Genomic DNA, 15,748 nt, shown 5'->3' with positions numbered 1-15,748 from the left:
AACATAGTAACATAGTAGATGACGGCAGATAAAGACCCGAATGGTCCATCCAGTCTGCCCAACCTGATTCAATTTAAATTTTTTTTTTTTTTTCTTCTTAGCTATTTCTGGGCGAGAATCCAAAGCTTTACCCAGTACTGTGCTTGGGTTCCAACTGCCGAAATCTCTGTTAAGACTTACTCCAGCCCATCTACATCCTCCCAGCCATTGAAGCCCTCCCCAGCCCATCCCCCACCAAACGGCCATACACAGACACAGACCGTACAAGTCTGCCCAGTAACTGGCCTAGTTCAATCTTTAATATTATTTTCTGATTCTAAATCTTCTGTGTTCATCCCACGCTTCTTTGAACTCAGTCACAGTTTTACTCTCCACCACCTCTCTCGGGAGCGCATTCCAGGCATCCACTACCCTCTCCGTAAAGTAGAATTTCCTAACATTGCCCCTGAATCTACCACCCTGACAGCCGCAAGAATCAAAACGATACAACGCATTGCTTGTAAAGATTTTTTCTCATTTAAAATGCAAATAGAAAGAGAGTTCATTTGTAATTTGTATTTTTTTTTTGTATTGGTAGGGTGAGCCTGGATTTGGCCTCCCGGGTCCTGCAGGGCCACCAGGTCCTACAGGTTTAAAAGGAAGTCACGGGCCAAAAGGTGACCCCGGTATTCCAGGAAGCCCTGGTATTCCAGGACGTTCAAGTCTCGAAGGGTTGCCAGGACCAAAAGGTAGCAAACTCTTTGATAACCTAGTATTTCCCTCTTTTGGAAGGGGTGAATCATCTAAGATGTTGTTTATGCTACGCTTTCAGACTTTCCAGGTTCTATAATCAATCCTCATTCTAATGTAATGGTTTGTATTTCCATCCTTGATGTTTGCTTGGCCAGTTGGATTTTAAGAATATCCACAGTCACTCTCCATGAGATAGATTTGCACTGCCTTCATTGTATGCACACATGTGTTATACACACAGTCCGTTCTCGTTATTCACAGTAGTATTTATTTATTTAAGGTATTTATATACCGCCTGTCAGTTATCTAAGTGATTTAGAATCGGGTACTCAAATATTTTCCCTATCTGTTCGTGAACCGTGAAATCATGAATAATGAAATGCTGAGTCTATGGGAAAATAGAGGTTCCAGCAGTACACCTCCCACCTCAAAACCGCAGAGAGTGAACAGTGGGTCCTATTGGGAGAACAGGGTTAGGTTCCTTGAAGTATCTGTAATTCACTCTCCGGACACCTGGGGGCCATGCACTTCTCTTTTAGGAAATTAGCCAAACCTTTTTTAAACCCTGCTGAGCAAACTGATTTCACCACTATCTCCGGCAACGAATTCCAGATTTTAATTACACATTGTGTGAAGAAATATTTTCTCCAGTTTGTTTTAAATTACTACTTAGTAGCTTCATCGCATGCCCCCTAGACCTAGTATTTTTGGAAAAAGTAAACAAGCAATTTACTTCTACCCTTTCCACTCAGTATTTTATAGACCTCTATCATATCCCCCCTCAGCCATTTCTTCTCCAAGCTGAAGAGACCTAGCCACTTTAGTCTTTCCTCATAGGGAAGTCGTCCCATCCTTTTTATTACTTTCATCGCCCTTCTCTGTACCTAGACATTTTTGTCGCCCTTCTCTTTACCTAGACATGTTAAGTTACCTAGTTCCAGGAGGGAGACTTTTTGGCCAATCCTGGTTTTGAACTTACACCCCAAAGCAGCATGGGAGTTATAGTCTTTGATTCTACGTATTGAAATCAATGCTAGGGGTTCTATAATGCATCAGTACAGGATTATCAGAAATGGTCTAAAATTTCCTTGTTGGAACCAGGTAACTTGGCAGCTCTGAAAATCTTAATATAAACCCTGAACCTCTAGATCTGTGACACATACCACAGTCCCATTATAATGGATCTAGGACCTTACCCCATATAACTAACCATACAAAAATATTCAAATTGCAAAATATAAAGAAAGCCAAGGTAAATTCCTACTGTAAAACTGACAATTTCCAATTGCAAAGTTAAAAAATAAAACTCTTTATTCTCCCTTTGTTGTCTGGCCATTTTATCCATGTTTGTCCCAGTCTCCAGTTTCTGCTTTCCTCTGTCTTTTCTCAGCTCTTTTCCAGAGTCTCCAGTTTATTTGCACTTCAGTCTTCTACACAATGAAACCATCTCCGTGTCATTCTTTAAAGAGAGAGGGAAGAATCACAACCACTGATCCTTAAGCCTTACATTGAATGATGGTGTAGAAGGACAGAGGCTGAGGTAGACACTTCTGTGGTTATCTGTGGGGACAGGGACATATTCTGTCCCTGTGTCATTCTCTACTTCACATCCACTTCTGATTTTGATCTTTTTCTTTCAACCCCTTTTCATTTTTTTTTATACCTATCTAATTAGATTTAATTTATTCTTACTGTCCAGTCTTCAATCTTCCTGTTTACTACATCTATCTGTAGCTTTCCTTCTCCATCTCCCTCACCCCAGACTAGAGACCTGCACGGGAACGGGGACGACGGGAATCCCGCGGGACCCGTGGGGATCCCGCAGGTTCCCCCTTCGGGTCACGGGGATCCCGTGGGGTTCAATGCCGCGAGACTCATCTGATTTTCCTACCTGCCCTGCTGCGAGGCTCATCTTCCATTTCCTGCCTGCCCTGCTGCAGCACACATAGCCAATCGGAATTCTTCCCCGATGTCAGCGCTGACGTCGGAGGGAGGGCTTAAGCAAAGCCCTCCCTTCCTCCGACGTCAGCGCTGACATTGGGAAGACTTCTGGTCGGCTGTGTGCAGCAGGGCAGGTAGGGAAAAGGCAGTGGCGTACCAAAGGAGGGGGGCGGTCCACCCCGGGTGCAGCCATGGGAAGGGAGTGTGCACAGCCGGTCAGGTCCCCTTACCTTTGTGGCGCTTCCCCCGACCGACCGACAACAGGCCCGGCCGACAAACCTCCCTGCCCTGTAGCCGCAAATCTAAATTACTTTCTTACAGCAGCTTCAATACTCCAGCTGCTGTAAGAAGGTAATTTAGATTTGCAGCTACAGGGCAGGGAGGTTTGTCGGACCGGGCCTGTTCTGTTGTCGGTCAGATGGGGAAGAGTCGCAAAGGTAAGGGGCAGGGAGGGAGAAAGGGAGGAAAGGTGGAATTCAGAAGAAAAGACGCTTAAGGGAAATGGGTAAAACTGAGGGGGGAGAAGGACGCTGAAAGCACTGGGGAAGACAAAGGGATGGAGAAGGACGCTGAAAGGACATGGGGGAGAAGGACACTGAAAGCACATGGGGAAGACAAAGGGGTGGAGAAGGATGCTGAAAGCACATGGGGAAGACAAAAGGGGGAGAAGGACGCTGAAAGGGCATGGGGAAGACGGGGGGAGAAAGACGCTGAAAGGACATGGGGAAGACAGCGGGGGAGAAGGACGCTGGAAGCACATGTGGAAGACAGAGGGGGGAGAAGGACGCTGACAGGACATGGGGAAGATGGGGGGGGAGAAGGACGCTGAAAGGAAATGGGGAAGAGAGAGTGGGGAGAAGACGCTGGCAGGGAAGAAGACAGAGATGCCAGACTATGGGGGGAGCGGAGGGAAGAAGATGGGTGCCAGACCAATTTGGAAGGGGGGAGAAAGGGAGAGGCACAGTAACAGAGCAAATGGAAGACGCAAAGAGAAGAGAGACAGTGGATGAAAGGAATTGAATGAGAACATGAGGAAAGTAGAAACCAGGCAACAAAGATAGGAAAAAATTTCTTTTTTTTTTTTTTTGCTTCAGGATAAAGTAGTATGTTAGTTGTGTTGATAAAAATTTATAAACATTAGAGGCTCTGGTAGAAACCCGTTTACAAAGTATGTATTCTTCCCAATTAATATTTCAAAATTAATAGTCTTTTTGCTTATTTTTAAATGGGTTTCTACCAGAGCCTTTAATTCATTAGCATAATTAACTGAAATAACTATTTCTGAAGTTTATAGGGACGGGCGGGGACAGAGGGGATTCCTCATGGGGATGGGTGGGACTTCTGTCCCCACGCAACTCTCTACCCCAGACCTCCTATTTCTCATCCTATGATTCTTCATTTTTTATGATACTCCTCTCTGTCCCCCTCCTTCCAGTTCCTCCTCTCTTCCCCTCTGTACAGTGCCCTTTCTCTCCCTCCTCTTCCTGTCATCTCCTCTCTCACCTTCTACCCAGTATCTCAACTCTCTCTTTCCACCTCCATCTAGTATTTCCCAATCATCTTATGCCCACCATCCAGCTTCTCTTTGTTTCTCTATCCCTTCTTCCTATCATCTTTTTTTCTTTCTACTTTCCTCCACAAGCCAAGCATCTCCCTCTCTTTGTACTCCACACAGGATCTAGCATCCTTCTTTGTGTCTCTATCTGTCCTCGTGCCCTTATTCTCCCCCCCCCCCCCACATACACACACTGGCCCTGATTCTCCAAAAGTGCGTCCCGATGTTAGGCAGCTGTAGACGTCCTACAGCTGTCTAATCAGCCAATTGGGATGCACGTTTTTTTAAAAAAATGCTCCCCAGGCAGGCCTGAAGGCGCCTCCGGGAGCCTAGGGAGACCCGCAAGATGCCTAAGTTCGCCTACAGGCCTTAGGCGAACTTAGGCGGCCCTACGCGTCTCCCTAGTAGAGGAAGAGACGCTTAAAATGTAGGCCAGCAAAATGCTGGTCTACATTGTAAGTAGACGCGGCCGCTATACTGATCGCGGCAAGGGATCTCCCTGCTGCAATAAAGTATAGCGGCCGTGGCCGCCTGTCCCATCTCCGACAGGAGGAGCCTAACTCCTCCTGTCGGAACCCCGGAACCCCCTCCCCCCCAAACTCGTAATCGCCGACAGGAGGATGCCCAACTCCTCCTGCCGGAAAGCCCAACGACCCCCCGCCCCAACTAATCTCCCTTCCCCAACTAACCTTTCAATGTTGGTCAGCTGGACGGGTCTTGCTTCCGTCCAGCCGACGGGTCTGCCTCGTGGAAATGAGACGGCACGCCCCTTCCCGGCCCATCCCCGCTAAATCTAAGGCCTGATTGGCCCAGGCTGTAGAAGCCTGGACCAATCAGGCCTTAGGCATAGTGGGTCCGCCTATCACCACTAATCCTAAGGCATGATTGGCCAAGGTGCCTAGCCTGGGCCAATCAGGCCTTAGATTTAGCGGGGATGGGCCGGGAAGGGGCGTGCCGTCTCATTTCCACGAGGCAGACCCGTCAGCTGGACGGCAGCAAGACCCGTCCAGCTGACCAACATTGAAAGGTTAGTTGGGGGAGGGAGATTAGTTGGGGTGGGGGGTCGTTGGGCTTTCCGGCAGGAGGAGTTGGGCATCCTTCTGTCGGCGATTACGAGTTTGGGGGGAAGGGGGGTCCGGGGTTCCGACAGGAGGAGTTGGGCATCCTCCTGTCGGCGATTCCGAGTTTGGGGGGGAGGGGGGTCCGGGGTTCCGACAGGAGGAGTTGGGCATCCTCCTGTCGGCGATTACGAGTTTGGGGAGGAGGGGGCTCGGGGTTCCGACAGGAGGAGTTAGGCATTCTCCTGTCAGTGATGGGACAGGCGGCCGCAACAACCGCGGCCGCTATACATATTGCAGCAGGGAGATCCCTTGCTGCCATAAGTATAGCGGCCGCGTCTAATTTAACCCGATTCTCTAAAGACGCCGGTTACAGAATCGGCGTTTAGTATAGGACGCCTCTCCCGGGCGGCCTGCCTGGGGAGCATTTTTTTTTTTTAAAAACGTGCATCCCGATTGGCTGATTAGACAGCTGTAGGACGTCTACAGCTGCCTAAAATCGGGACGCACTTTTGGAGAATCAGGGCCACTGTGTCCACAGTCCCCACCCTAATCTATCCAATATCTTTTTCTTTCTCCCTCCATCTTAATTCATCATCCCCCCCTAATGCCTTGCCCTCCAGCATCCCCTTCCCCCCTCCACACCCATGTGCATGCATATCTGTTTTCTTTTCTTTCTCCTCAATTTAGCATCTGTACTCTTCTCTCCTGTCCTGGCCTCAATCAGAATCACACTTCTCTTTTAAGAAATGATTCCTCTGCCACTGCTGCATTCTGCAATATGCAGTAGTGGCAAAGAAGCAAAGAAAAGCCATGGGGCCTTCTGTGTTGTCTGCAGAGCTACACGCTCTGCTGCTGCCAGTTCAGATCCTGCCCCCTTCTGAAGTCACTTCCTGTTTTTGAGGAGTAAGACTGGGATTGGCAACAGGACTGTCAGGAGGCATATGACCCCTTTAAATTTTGTCAGATAAAGAATTTCCTCTAACAGTAATGGTATTTGGTTAAATGGGCTTCCTTTTTTCAGAGACAATTATTATTAGGCCTTGACCCTTGGCATCTACCAGTAATTAAGACAGAGAAGTCACCCAGACAAAGAACAAATATCAGGATTTGAGTTAAACGTTTTCACGTACTCTGGTAGCATTGTTGTCACTTGGGTAATAAGATTGAAAGAGTGCAGAAATAGCTAAAGTCAAGAATGCTATTTCTATTGCAATTTGATTATGAAGGCAAAAATAGTGCCGGGGGACTTTCCCTTACGTTGAATACAGTAGAGTCTCAGTTAACCGGGACTCTCACACAACTGGCAAAAAAAATTGTCCCCCAAAACACCAGCGGCAGCGGGCCTGAGCTGTGAATTCCCTGTCTCCCTCCCTCCCTCTCTCTTTTCCTTACCCAAAGCGTAGGAGGCAGCTGCAAAACAGGCTGCTTGGCAGCAGGGCCTTTCCTCTGACGCATCAGAGGAGGGCTGGCAGCGAGCAGCCTGTTTTGAGGCTGCCGACCATTGCGGTTCAGGTAAGGAAGAGAGAGAGAGGGAGCAAAAGAGGGGGTTCATGGCTCAGGGTCCGCTATCAGTTCGGGACTTGAAGTAGGGAGGAGGGCTTTGTGGCTCTGCACTGGTGTTTTGGGGGGTGGAATTGAGACCGTGTTAGACAAGGTTTCTAACACACTAAATTAACCAGAAAAACAGTTATCCAATATCCACCAATCTACGTGGATACCAGATAACTGAGATTCTACTGTACTCTTCTTGGTGATATGTTAGTTAAACTGCACTGTCCAAGGTCCTGAACTCTGAGCCAGTAGCCCTTGTTTTCATCAGACGGTGGCTTGTTGAGGGAACCTTAATTTTCACAGCTTGATCCTTTTCAGTGACTTTATCATTTTACATTAGTTATTAGAATCCTGTTTTTCCTTCAAATTCACTATCCTCCCTTAGAAATTATAGAGATCTGGGATGCAGTTCTGGAAGTCTTAACAAAGGAGGTAAAATCAGTTGCCCTGAAACTTCTTAGCAAGGTTTTTCTCCTTGCTGATGGTACGTAAATGGTAACATGATTGACTGGCTTGTTATTTTTGTCAATGCATCCTTGAGTGAGTGGATGTTATCCTGTTGTACCAACATCCACTATACTTCCACTGATTTTGAAAGGAAACTGACTGGATGCCAGGCTGTGTGCTAGCTGCAGACCTGTTTCCATTCTGCCATGTTTTGATATAAGCCGCTGTTTCTCTTCAACCTCACAAACATCTTGGGCCACACATTTTACTTGTCCCATCTTGGGAAAGGTTTTAGCATGTCCGTAGTCTTATTGGATGGTCTTCAATTCTTGTTGCTGCTGGATTGACCTAGTCCAGGGGTGGGCAACTCCAGTCCTCGAAGGCCGAAATCCAGTTGGGTTTTCAGGATTTCCCCAATGAATATGCATTGAAAGCAGTGCACGCAGATAGATCCCATGCATATTCATTGGGGAAATCCTGAAAACCCGACTGGATTGCGGCCCTCGAGGACTGGAATTGCCCACCCCTGACCTAGTCAGTCGCTCTTTATTTTTGATGCAACTTGAGTTTTTAGGCATGAGAGAATGCGCAGTAGAAAACATACTTCACAAATAAGAAATGAAGGCAGAAACTCAGACTGGACATCACCCTCTGACATTACCCATCCTCTAATGTTTTCTGCAGCCTTTGGGGGGGGTTTCCAGTAGAGATCTAAGTTACTTATTTTCGCTACACAGATGATTTTCAAATACTTCTGTCAGTTCAGATTTTTTTTTTTTTTTAGAAAAGGCAGTTTGCTTTTCAAAGGGATGTTTGTTCAGTTAGGAATCATCGAACGTGGGCCCGAGATTGAAAGTCAGCACTGATTAAAATAAGGATATTATGAGTTGTCAGATCTGAAATGTCTGCTTCCAGTCTCTCTCTAAAAACTGGAAATGAAAGTCTCACGCCTTATTAAGAACATAAGAAGTTGCCACCACTGGGTCAGACCAGAGGTCCATCACGCCCAGCGGTCCGCTTCTGCGGCGGCCCATCAGGTCTTTGACCTGTGAAGTGGTCCCTGACTATCCCTATAACCTATCTCTATATCTATCTGTAACCCTCAATCCCCTCATCCTTTAGGAACCTATCTAAACCTTCCTTGAAACCCTGTAGTGTGCTCTGGCCTATCACAACTTCCGGAAGCGCGTTCCATGTGTCCACCACCCTCTGGGTAAAAAAGAACTTCCTCGCATTTGTTCTAAACCTGCCCCCTCTCAATTTCTCCGAGTGACCCCTTGTACTTCTGGTTCCCCACAGTCTGAAGAATCTGTCCCTGTCCACCAGACTGTGGGGAACCACAAGTACAAGGGGTCACTCGGAGAAATTGAAAGTACATAATTTAGATCAGGGGTTCTCAATCCAGTCTCGGGACTTACCTAACCAATCAGATAGTCAGGACACCCACAATGAATATGCACGAGATAAATTTGCATGCACTGCCTCCATTGTTTGTAAATTTTTCTCTTGCATGTTCATTGTGGGTGTCCTGAAAACCTCACTGGCCAGGTATGTCCCAAGGACTGGGTTCAGAACCTCTGATTTAGATGTTATCAACTCATGTCTTTCAATAGATAGGCACGTGTCCTTAAATCCCTTACGTATTTGTGAGGACAGCTACACTCTTTCGTACCCTATTTAGATTTAAGAACGGTTATGCCAATGGTGTTTCTCTCCCATCTTGACTATTGTAATGCTGTTTATTTGGGGCTTCCATAGAACCTACTGCAATCTGAGCAGAAAATAGATGCTAACTTGGTTGCAGGCTACTCTCTTGATCAAGGCATTCATTTTAAAATACTTAGGGGCCCTTTTACCAATCTACAGTAATCACTAATTTTCAATATAACATAAATCTTTATGTACCGCAAAAGCCTTTCGGTTCGAGGTGGTTTACAAGAAGCAAACTACAACATATGAGGAAATATTAAAAATTACCGCATTTTTCGCTCCATAAGATGCATTTTTTCCACCCCCAAAAAGGGGGTGCATCTTATGGAGCAAATACACCTCTGCTTCCCCCGGCGTTCTGCTGCTACTCGTGCTCCCCCCCCTTGCTGCTGGTACTGGTGCTGCTCGCCGCCCTCTTAACTACTCACCGCCGCAGGACCCACAAGTCTTCCCCTGACATTAATTCTGACGTTAGAGGGATCCCTTATCTCTGACATCGAAATTGATGTCGGGGGAAGGCTTGTGGGCCCTATTGCACGCCGCCGGCCCTTTGTGGAGTTACGGCAGCAGTGGACCAGGGAGGAGGAATTAGCGCGGCAGGGATGGAGGAAGGAAGGCAGGCAGGCTTCGGTGTGGGAGGGAGGAAGGACAAAGGCTGGAAGGCAGTGAAGGGGAGGGGGCACAAACTCAGAACATAGAAAGGAAGGAAGGAGGGGGGAGGGAGGGAATAGAAAGAGACAATTATTGGGCCTGAGGAAGTAAGGAAGGAAAGAAAGAAAGAACTATCTAGTGCAACCAGAAATCACCAGACATCAAAGGAAGGATTTCAATTTAGTGATCAAAATCTGTCTGCTGCAGTATATTTGTCTATTTTTCTAGGGGATTGGGTTCAGAGGCACAATTTGGTTCAGAATAATTTTTTCTTGGTTTTTCCTCCTCTAAATCTAGGATGCGTCTTATGGTCAGGTGTGTCTTATGGAGCGAAAAATGCGGTATATGGAACAAATAGAACATATAGAGGGATATTAGCAGGGTTTTATAAGGGGGATGATAAATAATAAATAAGAATGATCATAGTCTTAGAGCAACAATATGGAACAGGGAGTCAATTTAGACTAGAATGTCCTATTTGGGGAAGAGGAGTGTTTTTAGGAGCTTTCTGAATGCATGTAAAAAGTAGAAGATCGAACCAGTTGACTCCATTCGGGATCTTTGGAAGCCGCTTGGTAAGGTAGGAGTCTAGTGGTGAATCTTTAATGGGTGTAACCTTTACTTGAGGAGAAGGCAAAGAATGATTGAGGTTGAGTGGATCGTCCGGGTCTGAAAAATGAAAACTGATTGGTGAGCTTAAAAAGATGTACCGTGGGGCACACTCAGGCATCCCACGGTACTTTGGACATGTATGCACGCTACCGGCACACTAAAATATAGACATTTTTTTGCCATGGGGCGTCTGGGGCACAGAATGGGTGGGTTTGTACTAATCAGTTAATGAAACTACATTGCCACATACTAACTGATTAGTGTAGAATTAACATTATGAGCCCTTAACACTTACAAAATAGGTGTTGGTAAGTGAACGAATGAGACAAATTAAATAGAAACAGGAATGAACAACTGAGGAGATCTGAAAGGGGAGCGAGGCGTCAAGGATTACGCCAAGGTATTTGAAAGAATCAACTAGTTAGATAGGGGAACCATGTATGGAAGGGCTGACTATGTCTGAACGGAGACAGATAGGCAGTATGGGCAGGAGGCTTGTAAGCTTTAAAGTGGCTTATTTTCTTTCCTTTTATATGTTTTATTGTGCTTGTGTTTTTTATGCTTTATATTTTAATTATGCTAATTATTGTAGTGTTTTATTATTGCATACTGATTGTATTGTGTTTTAATCCTGTGACAGTATTTAATTATTAGGCATTTAAAGAATACAACTAATTAAATACATGAATACATTTTTCAGGTGATCCTGGATTAAATGGGCAACCTGGTTTGCCAGGACCTCAGGGAGTCGCAGGAATTGGTGGCATTGGCCCTCCAGGACCAAGTGGTCCACCTGGATCTGCAGGGCCACCAGGTAAGACTCTAGGCCAAGGGGGCTCATAATCAAAGACCTAAAACGTCCCAAAACCACTAAGTCGGCACTTGGATGTCATCGCTGGGGCGTCCAAGTTCCGATAATCGAAACCATTTTCCTGGACGAGACGTTTCATTCACTGTGTGTCCAGAGTTCCAGGGGGCATTTTGGAAGGGGTGTTATAGGTGGACTTTGGCCATGCTTAACTGGGATGTTTTGCGGCAATCATCGAATCTTTCGAAAACGTCCTGGATGGAACTTGAGCTAGACCTGTTTTTGAAGCTTCTAAGTGCCACAAAGGTCCCCAAATTGACCAGATGATCCCTGGATATATTAAGATATGACACCCACCCCCACACTCCCCTACTGCTCACTAATCCACCCCCAAAAAATCTGAATGAAAGAGCACAGACCTGTCTGTAGAATTTGGCATAGGAAAGCCTAGTAAAGCATCACAGAGGTGTCTTAAGTAACTTTAGAGAGGAGGACCCAGGCCCATAAGCCACTCTAACCGCTACATTTATGGTGGAAAGTGTGAGCCCAGCAAAAACAAGCGAAATCCTTCTCTACTTCCATATAGGTGCCACCTGCAGCCATTAGGGCTATTTAGTGTTGAGTCAAATAATTTGGGCACAAGGATGCAGGTCCAGAATCAGCAGATTATGCTGGCACCCAAAGGGCTAATCCAGAAGCCTAACGGGAGAGCAACACAGTAGAGTGGACGCATGTTAGAAATGAGAATATTTATGTATTTTCTATACTGTTCTCCCGGGGGAACTCGGAGCAGTTTACATGAATTTATTCAGGTACTCGAGCATAATTCCCTGCCTCTCCTGGTGGGCTCAGACTATCTAATGTTCCTGGGGGAATTAAGGGACTTGCCCAGGGTCACGAGGATCAGCATTGGTTTGAGCCCACAACCTTAGGGTAAGGAGGCTGTAGCTTTAACCACTGCGCCACACTCTCATACTAGATGAGACTCCGGAGCGTGACGGGCCGGCACAATGCTGGAAGAGAAATACGTATGTGACCCGCTGAGCGAAAATGCACCAGAAGTAGGATATGAGACAACAAAACACCATGTGCTTTATGGTGTGGCACCAGAGTACTTGACTCGAATATTGAGAAGATAACATTCCAAACCGAAATTTACGATCCGAATTGACGACGACGTTGATTGCTGTATCTGTAGCAGGGCCAAGACTTTGGAACTCAACGAGAGAGGCACGTTGAGAATATGTGCAAATTACAAAACGTTAAAAAAAAAGGCCTGCCTGTTTGCGAGGGCCTTCTCTTGACGGTTTGATGGAGTATTCCTATAGGTCAGGGGTAGGGAACTCCGGTCCTCGAGAGCGGTATTCCAGTCGGGTTTTCAGGATTTCCCCAATGACTATGCATGAGATCTATTTGCGCGCACTGCTTTCAATGCATATTCATTGGGGAAATCCTGAAAACCCGACGGGAATATGGCTCTCGAGGACCGGAATTCCCGCCTATAGGTATTCGCATCAGGTGGTGAATTTTCCCCCTCTTTTACTAAGGCGCGCTAGCCGATTTAGCGTGCGCTAATCGATTTAACGCGGGCTAAATGTTAACGCGCCCATTCCATTCTATGGACGCGTTAGCATTTAGGGCGCCTTAGGAAAAGGATCCCTTTATGACATGATTTCATTGCTGATCTTTGATAAATTTGTAGAGTCTGTTGTAAGTATCCTTTGTTACCCACTTTAGCTGTAGCTGGGGGTTTTTTTTGTCTTGTTTTCCAAAAATGATGATGTATCGCAATGCCTGCACCGAGATCACATGGCTTTGAACAAGCTTCTGTGCACGGGAATGGAATTATCTTTCCTTTCGTCACAACTCTTGCAGAGGGCTGGATGATCACGTTAATTGCACCGAAGGAGCTAATTGATTTTTTTTTTTCCTAATTACGAGTCCCTCACTGCACAGATCGCCCCTCACGGCACTGAAATGATTTCACATGAGCCCACCTGTCTCTTACCCATTGCATGAACATGTGGTTCTAAGTGTTGGCTGCTTTCACCAAAAATCTAGGCGATGACCTGTACCACAAAACTGGTATTTTGAGGCAACAAGGGCCCCCTTCTATGAAGCTGCATTAGACATTTTTTTTTATTGCTGGCCACGGCAGAATTAGCTCTGACGCTCATAGGAATTCTATGAGTGTCAGAGCCTTTACCGCCACGGCCGGGGATGCTAAAGCCTATCACAGCTTCCTGAGGGGGAGGGGGAATGACTCTCGTCTCCCGTGCTCAGTGCTGTTGCCTCTAAATGACCAGTGTCTGAGAGGGTGTGCACTGCTTACTAATGGCATGATGTGTTGTATATGGCCTGGCCGAGCTCAGGATGTTGACTAATCCTCACTAATCTGCGTGCTCTGCTTTCTCTCGCTTTCCTTAAAGCTCTGGATTTAATATGCATGGTGCATTAAATGTTCTAGAACAGTGGTTCCCAACCCTGTCCTGGAGGACCACCAGGCCAATTGGGTTTTCAGGCTAGCCCTAATGAATATGCATGGAGCAGATTTGCATGCCTGGCACCTCCATTATATGCAGATCTCTCTCATGCATATTCATTAGGGCTTTCCAGAAAATCTAGCTGGCCTGGTGTTCCTCCAGGACAGGGTTGGGAACCACTGTTTTAGAATCTTTGCAAGGATTATTTGCTTTTGCAGTTTCTTGGAAACAGTATATTTGTTCAATAAAACTAATGCGTCTAAAACTAACAGTTTCTCCCCCTTCCATGAGTTGCCTTTGTAGACCATGTGCCCCAAATAAAGATCAAGAAATGACCTTTGTTTGTCCTTTGGATTCAAAATTCTCTCTACTTTGTTCCAAATAATGGAAAGCGTTTTCTAAAACAGTGGTTCCCAACCCTGTCCTGGAGGACCACCAGGCCAATTGGGTTTTCAGGCTAGCCCTAAGGAATATGCATGGAGCAGAATTGCAAACCTGTCACTTCCATTATATGCAAATCTCTCTCATACATATTTATTAGGGCTAGCCTGAAAACCCGATGGGCCTGGTGGTCCTCCAGGACAGGGTTGGAAACCACTGTTCTAAAAGGTCTTATTTGAGTACTAAACCTTTATTATGTGTGCGGTTGTGGGGAGGGGGTTCATTTCTCTCTGTTCTAGTTGCCATATGCTACAGCAGTGTTGTCCAAGTTCAGGCTTTGAGGCCTGCAAAAGTAATGCAGGTACAAGTGAATTGAATTTTTACTCTATCAAAAATCACTAGGGGGACACTCAAGTTACGTGGAAATACCTTTAAAACTAATAGGAGGACAATTTTATTTTCACTCAGTTAAGCTCTGGAACACGTTGCCAGAGGATGTGGTAGCAGCAATTAACATAGCTGGGTTTAAAAAAAAAGTTGGACAAATTCCTGGAGGAAAAGTCCATAGTCTGCTATTGAGATAGACATTGGGGAAGCCATTGCTTGCCCTGCGATCGGTAGCATGGAATGTTGCTATTATTTGGGAATTCCACATCGAATGTTGCTAGTATTTGAAGTTCCGGAATCTTGCTACTCTTTGAGATTCTAGAATGTTGCTACTCTTTAGGAGTCTGCCAGGTACTTGCAACTTATCCCCTCCCCCTTTTACAAAACTGTAGCACGTTTTTTAGCGCCAGCCACGGCGGTAACGGTTCCAACGCTCATAGAATTCCTATGAGCATTGGAAATGTTACCACTGTGGCCGGCGCTAAAAACCGTGCTATGGTTTTGTAAAAGGGGGAGTTAGATTTTCCACTGTGGAAGCAAGATACTGGTAACCACGGGCTCGCAGTGCATGGGCTAGAAGGACCACTGATTTGACCTAGTATGGGTATTCTTATGCTCATATGTAAAGGCCAGATTTTCAGGATATTCCTATTGAATATACACAAGAGCTTTGCTTACAACAGAGGTAGTGGATATGCAGATCTCTCTCCTATGTAGTCTTTAAGGAAATCCTAAAACCTGGTCCGATGGTGGCCTTCAAAGACTAAACTTGGACAAGCCTGGCCTACAGCATCTGAAGTCTCCATTTCCTGGGAAATGGTCGGTCTTTCTTTCAAGTTGGAGGGTCCAGTTCTTTGGTTTTACGGAACATCTACCTCTTGAGTGTTCAATGATGCTCTGAGTATTATATTACCATTCATACTCGAATATAAAAATGGTTCATAGTCAGTCGCGCGCGTCGACAAATGAGCGCTGGCAATTCAGCGCAAGACATAAGCGTGCCGTGGAAAAACTTCGTTTTAAAGAGCTCCAAAGCGGGGTGTGAGTGGGGAACCCCCCCACACACTTTACTGCATAGTGTTCGCGCTGCTGTTGGGGGGGGGGGTTGGAACCCTCCATTATAGAGAAAATGGAACTTTTTCCGATTTTTTTTCAGGAAAAGTTCCGTATTCTCAATAATGTGGGGGGTTCCCCCCCCCCCCATTGGAGCTCTTTAAAACTAAGATTTCCGCGGCACGCTTGTGTCTTGTGCCGAATTGTCAGCGCTCGTTTGTCAGCGTGCTGGTGTCTGGCACGCAATTGTCCCGTCACCATAAAAATAGTCTAAAAATGGGGGTCTTGGTTTATATTTGGGTCAGTGCTGACCTGCCCCCTCCCGAACTTGTAACAGGCCTCTGCCGGGCCTGCCTTGAGACCTGATGGGTCAGCG

General features: G+C 46.2%; 1 protein-coding gene across 5 annotated transcripts in view; it reads left to right on the top strand.

Annotated features, from left to right (window-relative positions):
- Positions 1-15,748, top strand: part of COL4A5 (collagen type IV alpha 5 chain) — a 294,489-nt gene that overhangs the window by 181,290 nt on the left and 97,451 nt on the right. For all 5 annotated transcript variants that reach the window (XM_033947291.1, XM_033947290.1, XM_033947293.1 and 2 more), the window contains exons 29-30: positions 578-728; positions 10,961-11,074. In XM_033947291.1, coding sequence (XP_033803182.1) covers positions 578-728; positions 10,961-11,074 — 265 coding nt within the window. The remainder of the gene's footprint in view (positions 1-577; positions 729-10,960; positions 11,075-15,748) is intronic.

This window comes from Geotrypetes seraphini, chromosome 5, assembly GCF_902459505.1.
Source record: "Geotrypetes seraphini chromosome 5, aGeoSer1.1, whole genome shotgun sequence".
Classification (NCBI taxonomy): domain Eukaryota; kingdom Metazoa; phylum Chordata; class Amphibia; order Gymnophiona; family Dermophiidae; genus Geotrypetes; species Geotrypetes seraphini.
This window is presented reverse-complemented; position numbering and strand designations above follow the sequence as displayed.